Source organism: Thunnus albacares, chromosome 17, assembly GCF_914725855.1.
Source record: "Thunnus albacares chromosome 17, fThuAlb1.1, whole genome shotgun sequence".
Taxonomy (NCBI): Eukaryota; Metazoa; Chordata; class Actinopteri; order Scombriformes; family Scombridae; genus Thunnus; species Thunnus albacares.
The window spans coordinates 2,371,469-2,382,058 of record NC_058122.1 but is presented as its reverse complement, the minus strand read 5'-3'; the positions used below and the strand labels follow the sequence as shown (position 1 = coordinate 2,382,058).

Below are 10,590 nucleotides of genomic sequence, written 5' to 3'. Positions count from 1 at the left end.
TTACAGTCTTTTTAGCATCAAATTCCCTCTTTGTGTTTCCTCAGACAGTGTTTCCCTGTTGAGCTGTGGTGGAAGTATAGTAACAAAAAGAGGAACTTTGGCACTAAAAAGACTGTAACGTTGAAAGATATCTACTTGATTTGACTCATTTGAATGGCTGAAGCTCCATATTAGCTTCAGATAAACTTCAGAGGACTGTGGATTTTGTCCTCCATCACTTACATTGTAAGTGCATTATAAAGGGATCTTCTAATGGTCAATACGAACAGGAGGAATGATGTTCATTTGGGCACCTGACTGTTGTTTTAAGACAGACTTGAAAAACTGTGGACTCATCCTTTAACATGTTACATCTCATTGTTTAATCCATACAAAAAGTGAATTACGTCTTAGGGCATGGACTACATTTCCTCTTGGTATGCACATACAGTATGTCATTGTGTATAGTATAGTATATATAGTATAGTATAGTGATGTATCATGTATGTAGGTGAGATGCATCGCATGCAATTAAACATGCAGTCCTTTGCTGTAGAAATAGAATATGGATAAGCAGATCGGTTTGTCCAATTTACCGCAGACAGCACAGTTCAGCTCAGTGATTTCTGAGAAATAACAAGCAAGCAAAAAAAGACTTTTTACTCACCTGACTTGTGCCCTGGAGAGGGGAAAGCTGTAGCAGCCTCTGTGGAGGACTGGTGGAGGCTGAAGTGTCAGTCTCTCTTTACCTCTCTCCTACCTCTGACCTTGTTAAGTGGAGTTTCCAGGCAACATAATGCTCTCCTGGGCTGCTTTTGTCAGAGACAAACAGAAAGATAGGGTGGATAAATCTTTGCTCGCTGCCTCCTGTGGCTCACTAACATTGGCCCTACCTCACTGTGTGTGTGTGTGTTTGTGTTTCTCTATGTGATTGAATCTTTGCTCTTATTTTGCTTACCCATACAGAAATGAAAAGTGTCAGTATGCTCCGACCGAAGTGCCTGTTGGATGGTCAGACAGCATCCGAAACCCCTCACCCCTGTAACTTTCCAAAAACGACGATCCATCAATCATGCCCAGTTTACGCAGTGATTGGTCAGGTGTGTGGCGGTGAGAGGGTAGGCAGGGTTTGAACTTCTCTTTCAAGTTCTCTTTTTTCATTCTAAACACGGCTACTTCTGTCACTTTTCGTATGTACAAACCAGTGTAGCACCATGAATGACTTCCAGGAGACTGTCTGAAAGTGTGTGCAGTTGTCCCCATATCCCCACAATCGTTTCTGAAACTATGTGCCCTGTATTTAAACTATATCATGTCTTCCCTTGCTTAATGACAGCCAGCTTTTCAATCCGCCTTTGAGTGCCTCATGTCTCCCTGGAGTTGAAATTTTCCCCTTGTTAAATTTCTGTCTCTAAGGTCAAACATGTGCTTTTAGAATCAACCTCTACCACATGTACACATAGTAATTTAATCCATTGTTTATAGAAAAGGCTTTCATGAAATATTAAGTACATAGCACATGGATTAATGAAATCCTAAACTAAACTGCAGCTCTGCATCTTACACAGAACTCAGTGTTAGTGCCATGCTCCAGCCAATGATCTATTATAGGACTATACACACTCTGCTTCTCAGCATCTCTTTTGAATCTTTCAAATCTGAACAAAAAGTGGAGAAATGTATAAATAATAAAATAATAACAATAAAGAATCATATAGGCTGGTTAGGTGGTTGAGCGTCCATCAGCACTGCCATTCCTTCTGCGGACAACAGAGTGTGCTACTACCCTGTGCAATGATGAAAGATGACCTGCATGCCTGACTGCTCTGGGATCAGTTTTGCCAATTCACCACTTTTGGATGAGGTCAGGGAGGAAGGGAAAGCTGGTCCCTCATTAGACAGGAACATTTAGTTCAGTGTTTAAGTGACCTTTCATTTGAACCATGAGAGTAGGTTTATTCAGAGTTAATTAGAGGAGATTGTTATACATTAAAGGTCCTTTCTCTCTGAGACAACAGTATGTCCTGAGCTTTGGACTGGAACCCACAAAGGACGATGGTCTCAGTCTTGGTGACAGAAGAGTGTCTAAAGCACTGCAGGTTTTAAAGAGCCTGAGGCCTTGTTCTGAAAAGTCTCCTGGCTCCACGCTGAACCTACATGGTTTATTACATCTGGTGCTACAGCTGACTTCTATTTTTGTTTGATTTATGATCTGTGTTTACAGATATGCAGCAACATTTCTCACTCTATAATCTTAACTCAAGGTCCATTTTCTAAGTATGGATAAATTTGAATTTGGATTACTTTATCAAACTAGTGCTGTGGATTTAAAGAGATGGGATGTTGTGTGTTTGTGTGTGTGTGCGTGTCCATATCTTTTCTTCTGCTGGTCACACCTGGCACAGCTGATAAGTTTTGCACACGCACATCTACCTGAAGCTTCCATGATGCTGATTTAATCTGATCGGTTTCACGTCAAATTATCTGACAGCAGCGTCATCCCATTCAAATCAGGACCTTTGTAGCTCATACTAGTTTGAATTTCCACAGCAGATTTAAACAGCACCAAAAAATAATATATGTTTGTATAATTATGTGAGCCGTGATTATTTTCTGTGTCCTCTCAAATGTCAGATGTCACCATGAAATGAAGAGCAGTCAGTCAGCCTGGCTCCAGTCAGTGAGTCAATAGGTCATCACTTGTCTCACACACACACACATACACACACACACATCCCCCACAACACATTTTCACACACCCACATCGTTATCATAATGAGTGCTGGGTATCAAGGAAAGAACTACGTTAGGCTGTTACCATGCAAATCAACAGCTGAACCATTATGTCATAGATGGCTCGTACTGACCTATGATGACCTGAAAACATGGGACTTTTTCAGTTTGTCATTATGATGTCTTTTAATTTTAACACTTGCTCTGAGGTGAAGAAGCAATATTGACTTTTAGCATCATGATCATTTATTTTACTTATTCTGCTGCTGCTGTTGCAGTTTCCTCTTAAGGTTGTGAAATAAAAGGGTGCAGGATTTTGGTACCAAAACGAGTATTTGTTTTGAATGAATTCTTATTTAACTGACATTAATTGAAAATCCTATTTTGACTCTGATCTGCAATCCATATGATGATGCTGGAAAAAAATCTATCTTTTTTTGTCAGAGTGCTCCGAATTAAATTACACACACACACACACACATTGGTAAGAGAGTACAGGCTGTGTTACTCTTACCACCTAAGATATCTGATAAAAATCTTGATATGATCAAAATTTATGTTACGTTATTGTGTGCACATCTGTACCATCCGCTTGATCGTGTTCTGATCTGTCACACTGATGTAGATCTAGTTCTGTGTATTAGTTCAGTGTTTTATGTCTTTTTCAAATCAGGTGCAGTAACCTGAGGAGGTTACATTTACTCATGTACAGTATTTTGGTACAATACAATTCAGGTACTTTAACTTGACTTGGGTATTTCCATTAATGTTATTTTCTACTTCACTACATTTCAGAGGTATGTTCTGTACTTTTTTATTTATACTATGTTCATTTGAGAGCTATATTTTGCAGGTACTTTGCAGATTAAGATTTTACATTCAAAACAGATCATAAGTTTTTGAAATACGATAATTGCTACGTAACTATCCAGCAGCATAAAGTAGTTAAACTGACCATCTGCGATTGTAAAATGCTGCTTATACAATGTCACAGTAATAATAATAATCCAATAATGTATATAATAAAACACTGACAGGTCTGAGATTAAAAAATATGATGCATTGTTACAGATTAACTACACAACAGTGTATAAAGCAGTTAAAATTAACTCCACGTTGACCAGCCTAAATGCTGTACACTTAAATGCATCAGTAATGATAAAAACCCAGTAAAGGTATACACTAAGATAATTTTCTAATGCAGCACTTTTACTTGAAATTTAGTATTTGTACATTGTAGTATTGCTAGTTTTACTCAGTGTGAATAGTCTTACTTCCACCACTGCCTACTACCACACAACGTCACAACATTATTTTATCTTGATTGTGCTTCAAAACAGAGTTTATATAAATGATTCCACGAGTCACAAAGATCCATCGTGTGACGAAAATGATGAGCCCACAGGGACATGATAGTAATTGGAAAGGACTTTTCATTTAAGGACCGTTTCTGTTTGCCATGTTTCCCAGTATCCCCCCCTTCCCCGTGTGACGTCAGCAGCGGGGGGTTGGGCGTGCTTTTCTCCGGCTTTACTTCTCTTCTGCATCAGTCTTCGCCTGATAACCAGAGAGTCTCACAGCACGACGCTCTGCTGCTTGGAAAACAAATATATCGGGATTACTTCTACTGTACAACTTGGATATTTTCAGAAATTCGTCGCACTGCAACAATGTTGACTAGTTTAAGGAGTGCGGAAATGCTGACAGGTGAGATATATTATTAAACTTAAAGCAAAATCAAAAATAACCAACCGTCTGTTGACTTTGTTGGAGCGCGGACACGCTCGTGACATACCAGACTAGCCTTAATTGTCAATAGGCTTTTTAAATTGTAACTTCGCAGCTATATTGCAGTTTATTACAAACATATTTAAAGCATACGTTTTTTTAAAAATATATTTTTATTATCAAATTTCCTAACAACTTTTGTGTGTGACTCTTTTAAAGCGGGACACTACAAATAGGACCTAATACAGACTCTGCGGTTTCGGGGATTAACGTTAATTAGCATGTTAGCAATACGAGGGTCAGCACAGGCGCTGCAGGATTTCTGGCTCTTTTTGATCCTTGTTTTTCCAGTTCTGTGCAGGACAAAGCTAGAAACAGAAAACACTACAGTTGCTGACAATGCCCCCTACCTTCACCGTGCAGTCTGCATCGGGACAAAAGCTTACCAGCAGTTTTACAACAAAAGCCTTTTAAATGTCTAACCTCTTCTTTTTATACAGTAGCACAATTTTAGCCGTATCTAATAAAGTGCATTAACATTTTTAAAAAGTAAGAAAATCTAAGATGGATTTATCATTTTGTTCACTTAATGGTGGAACAGTGGGTTGGAGCGGCACTAATAAATCTGGGCCAGTCTAATTACTGACAGCCCAGTGCTCTTGTTAAAATAGCTGACTCATGTTTTCCTCCCCCTCTGCTTTTTTCTCTCCAGGTCGTCAGTGACTGCAGCTGGAGGTCTCCTGCACCAGGCTTTGAAGTGAGGCCAGGAGTGTGACCTGCTCTCCAGACAAACACACTCCTCCTTGTCTCTCCACACGTACTTTTTTCGCTGCCAGCAACAGGAAAACAGCAGTAGCGGGAGTTTAAAAGAAGACCTGCCAAAGGAAATAATTTAGCCCTATAAATCCTCAGACGGATTATTCCACTAAACAGGACTCAAACATGGGGAACCAGTTAACAGAAATTGCCCCCAACACCCCATTTCTCCCAAGCTTCCAGTCCCTGCATGTCGTGGTGATTGGTTTGGACTCTGCAGGGAAAACTTCCCTCCTCTACAGACTAAAGCTGCGGGAGTTTGTTGAGACCATCCCAACTAAAGGCTTCAACATGGAGCGGATTAAAGTGCCCATGGGGAACTCCAAAACCAACACCACCACTTTCCAGGTGTGGGACGTCGGTGGTCAGGAGAAACTCAGGCCCCTCTGGAAGTCGTATACCAGGAGGACGGATGGGCTGGTGTTCGTGGTGGATGCAGCCGAGACGGAGCGTATGGAGGAAGCCAAGGTCGAGCTCCACCGGATCACCCGGTCAGCAGAAAACCAGGGGGTACCTGTGCTGGTTCTGGCAAACAAACAGGATCTGGATGGAGCCATGTCAGCATTAGAGGTAATTATAGTTAAACTAACACACTGCTGATCTGTACGTTCTTGGCCAAAATATGTCCGATCACTTGAATGTTGAAACCTGTTAAATACATAAAGTTGGCATTGAATGTCTTTTCCCCCTCCCCCTTATTCTTTGATCACATAGTTGGTTAAAATGCAATTTTGCCAATTTCAGACAATTCTATTTTAGCAAAGATCTTTTGTGACTATTTGAGCTTCTTTTGTTGAATTATTACATGCTTTTATAGAAAAATATTTCTAAAAGTTAAGATATTGAAAAGAAGCAATTTTAGTGTTAGTACCAAAACTTGCGTACCCTGAACATTACTGAGTTTGATTTCTCCTGGGTGAAGATCAGATGATACTTTACTGTCATCTGCACGTGTCTGAATGCAGACGTCTCTGAAAACGTGCAGATGTGACTGTATTAGAGCATCACACATGCTGACTGCACATGTATGAACACGTCCTCCATCCCAACAGTTCAGCATAATAAACAAATCTGAACTGCTGTCCTTTCTACTCTGGAGTGTATCTGACCTTTTTAAGATGTCATGGCTCTCTGTGCTCAGACACAGATGTGCCCCACATCATGATGGCTTAAACCAATACTATAATTTAGTTTATTATATGTATTTTATTTTAGTTGATTTTGGTATCATCGTTAAACTCTTCCTGTTGTGAAGAAAGCAGCGACTATCTGTTCAGGACTTGTACAACAGGTCTGGACCACCCGTACATTCTGTTAGTACCTAAGAGGGAAAAAAAAGTACAAGAAAATTGATGAAGGCCACAGATTTTCTTAAATCACGTGCCTCTTAAAAGCAAATCTGTTTGTATGTGTGGTTCTTGCATTAGGCCTGTTGAATTTTGGCAGCCATCAGCAGGGTAGTATAAAAATAAAAATATTTTCCCATATTTGAGCATGAAATCAAGCTTTTAGGTCCATTAGAAAACCTGTAGTGTGTGTTCAGCTGAAAGGTTTTGTGTCATAATGTCAGTGAGTCAGCAGTAAACAGTCGGGATCATTGAAAACACTGATGGGTGGCTGATGAGGTGATCAGATCAGTTGTCACTAACCTCCTGTCTTGTGCTCCTGTGTTTCAGGTAGAGAAGGTGCTGGCCCTCCATGAGCTCAGCTCATCCACGCTGCACCACACACAGAGTTGCTCGGCACTGGATGGTCAGGGCCTGCAGCCCGGCCTGGAGAAACTCTATGAGATGATCCTGAAGAGGAAGAAGATGCTTCGACACAGCAAGAAGAAGAGATGAAGGGGAGGATGGCAGCAGTAGTGGGGGTAGACGTTACTTTGTGTACCACTACTAGTCTGAGGATCTCCTCAGCGGTCATGCTTTTGACCCTTCTGACTTTTGGAAGGAAGCCTGTCAGGCCTTCAGACGAGTTAGGACGTTTCGAACCAAGTTTTAAATTTGGCTCTGAAGTCTGTGCCAACTGTTGAAAGCTTCCTGCATCTTCTGAACATTCGGACAGACCTGCATCCTTTGGGATTGTTTTGGCTCCTGAGCACTCTTCCCTCTCCTCATCTCCCATCCATAAAGGAGCACAACAAAGAGACATACAGCTCCAGTGGGACAGTACAGGGGGACAGTGGGATAGACAGATTAAAAACCTGTGCAATATATGATGAACACTCACTGATGCACTCACTCCAACATTGAAGGATATTTTGTGCCAAGGTCCGGCAGGCCTAGCTCGAGCATAGTTCCTGTTCCTTTCACCAACTTTAAATGTTCCACTTTACTATAAATCTTTACGTTGCATGATGTTCACCCAAATTCCTGCTTGGGAATATTAAGACAACACTTTTGTTGATCAAAAGAAGACTATCAATATTCTTATTCTAGGTTAGAAGTTTCCCAGTGTTGAGTTAGGTATGCCATTGGGACTACAGTTGAGATGTGCCACAAGTGAACGAACATGACGTTTACAGACTGAGGCTGCTGTATCCAGCCGTGCAAGTTAAGATTGTTTTTCACTCTTCACCAAAGTTGTCACAGTTCAATGTATTTCAGGATTGGTTGGCTGGTTAGTTCAAACAAGAAATTGTTTTTACATCGTGTACATATTGTTTTGTAAAATGTCAACAAATGAATAAATTATTGAGCAACTTTGGATTTGTTTTTTTGAAAACCTGCCTGTTTATTACTGTAAGTGTGATTGATTACACAGCTGAGAACATGAGTTGTATAGTACTGTTAAAAATGGTACTATCCAGCCATTAAAAACAGTACTATACACCGTTTTATTAGTACCAGCACTTCAAGAATGACCAGTGTTTTAATAAGAGCTATATTTCCTATGAGTTGCATCGCTGTGTGTGTGCAGCGCTCTGCTTCCAATCCCTGCAGGCGCAGTAGGCATGCAGACCATGTTTTTTTTTTCACTCATATGCACGCTGCAGCTTTCATGGTGACAGAACGAGAGGAATGGCTGCAAGTACAAGTGCTCTGGCCGACCACGTCCATGGCTTGTTGACAAAATAAACACATGGAGCAAAATTTGGCATTATTTCACTTATATAGCCTACAGTCAGGGCAAGCCCGTCTGTAAAAGATGTTTTAAACCCACACAGACCAAGAAAGCCAACACCAAATGTGATAGATAACATAATCACATGCCCTCAAATATAAGTCAAACTAGTGTGATCTATTTTGTGACAAGCAAACTTTTTTCAGTATTGGAGTAGGCAATTAAGGGCAATGATAACTGTTTAATTTGGCTTTAGCTTTTTAGCTAACTTACCAATGTGGCAAACATCTATATGCAAACACAACAATCTCACTAGTAACGTTAACCATAACTTGCAAGTTGCTAAAGATCAGGTGTTCACAAGTATGCAGATCAACAACAGTTATAAATGATCAATTTATACATAGCTATGAAGCTCAGCAATTTTATTAATAATAAAACAGACTTTTAAGTTCCATGGTCTAAGATATTACTCCATTACTTTTCCTGATGTTTTAGGTTTTTGTTGTGATATCATTTCAGTATCAGTATTGAGATATTTAGGCAGGTAATGTTATCAAAGTCATCATTTTTGTATCATGACAACACTAGTCAGAACACGTCTCTGAACACGCGAGCGGGGTTGTAGTTTCAGCTCATCTGGAAATGAAACTAGAGATAAAGCATGATTCATACCTGCAGGTTGTTACACACAACACGTTTACAGCTGTAAAACTGACAAAATAATGCAAATAAACTGCCTGCACATTTGTGAAGATTCAAACGTTGGGCTTTTGTTGAATTTGTCTGGTATGTGTTGAGCCACCTCTGAGGCCATTGTTTGCATTACAAGGTGTTATTTTATCCCCGCCACTGTCTGCTATTGGCCACAAAATGATACAAGCGCCCCTCATCATGTACATTGTACATGATGTGCTTGAATTCAATCAGTGCTTGAATATTTAGCTTAACAGAACTACCTTTTATGTTTTACTTATGACTCAATCTTTTCAAAAATACAGAATAACACCAGTGTTCTCTTGTAAGAGGAGGCAAACGTGTAGCTGTGTGAGATACAGTCTGTGGTCTAGTGAGTTGTAAAGCTGCTAGATAAGAACTGAGGTGTCTGCTTGGGGCTTCAAAATCCTCAATCCACAAGTAGTCTGTGCAGAGTCCAGCAGGTATTTGCAATCAATATTTTGAATATTTTACAAATTAGTCATACCCACAAATGAATATTTAGCTATTTTTCTCCTATTCCAAACTGCTTGTGTGACAGACCAAAATAAATTTCCATATCAAATTATATATATATAATACAATCAGCCTTTTACCACAGCAACACCTCTCTGTCACTCATTTCAAGTTGACATATGTATTTATTGTATCAATATGAGGCGTGCCCTTTATTTTGTCCACCCCCAGCTTTCACATTCAGTCTACAGTGTTGACAAAGTGATTGTGGGAACTGAAGCTGTAAAGACATGCTGATACTTTGTAGTTGTATTTGTGTTGCCAGGTGGGAATCAAACAGGTTTCATGTCAGTGTCCTCAGGCTACAGTTTCATCAGTAGGTCATCCCATTCTTTCTCCCACACACACCTCTCTTAATTACCCTTCTCCTTTCTGTGCCGGGCCCTCTTACCATCTCACTCCCCGGTATACAATCCTATCAAGTGCTCAGGCTCATATCACTGACCTGTTTGAGGTGGTTGTGCCCCGCAGACGAGACCTCCCCAGTGTGAGACAACTGGCATCTTATGTTTCAGTTTTCATGACGTCAGGAGCGGGTAGAGACAAGTCTGGTTTTTGCATATTCCACAACCAGATTCATTGGTTGTGGAATATGAGGTGATTGTGGGATAATTCTAAGTGAAATTAACAACCCAGCAGTAAGGTGAGGCAAATTTATACACAAACATTAAATAAGAAATATAGTATAAGACACTAACAATAAAGGTCTCAATATGGTTCAAATGAGCTAGTTCATATATTGTGTTGTACAAACATGTCTAAAGGAAAAAGTGGTAATGCCTGTGCTGAATGGCCTCATTTGAAGGCATCATACAGAGACTAGATGTTATGAATCGTACAAATTTCGCACATTTTTTGAACAACCTTCCCTTGACGGATTAAAGGAAAGGTTTGCAATTTTTCAAGTGTGCCTTAAAACAACAGTCAGGTGTCCATATGAACAGTGAAAGAGGTTTTCCTCGCTGTAATCGTTCCTCCTGTTCATACTGGCTATTTAAAAGAGCCCCTTCAAATGTGCTTCAATGTAAGTGAAAATCCACA

The 10,590-nt window shown here is 40.1% G+C and overlaps 1 protein-coding gene across 1 annotated transcript; it reads left to right on the top strand.

Moving 5' to 3' along the window:
• The first annotated feature begins 4,251 nt into the window (after positions 1–4,251).
• Positions 4,252–7,955, top strand: LOC122966868 (ADP-ribosylation factor-like protein 4D). Its single transcript, XM_044331237.1, has 3 exons — positions 4,252–4,419; positions 5,153–5,826; positions 6,933–7,955. Exons 2-3 carry the CDS (start codon positions 5,383–5,385, stop codon positions 7,095–7,097), a joined length of 609 nt encoding a protein of 202 aa, XP_044187172.1. The 5' UTR covers positions 4,252–4,419; positions 5,153–5,382; the 3' UTR covers positions 7,098–7,955.
• Positions 7,956–10,590: the final 2,635 nt, after the last annotated feature.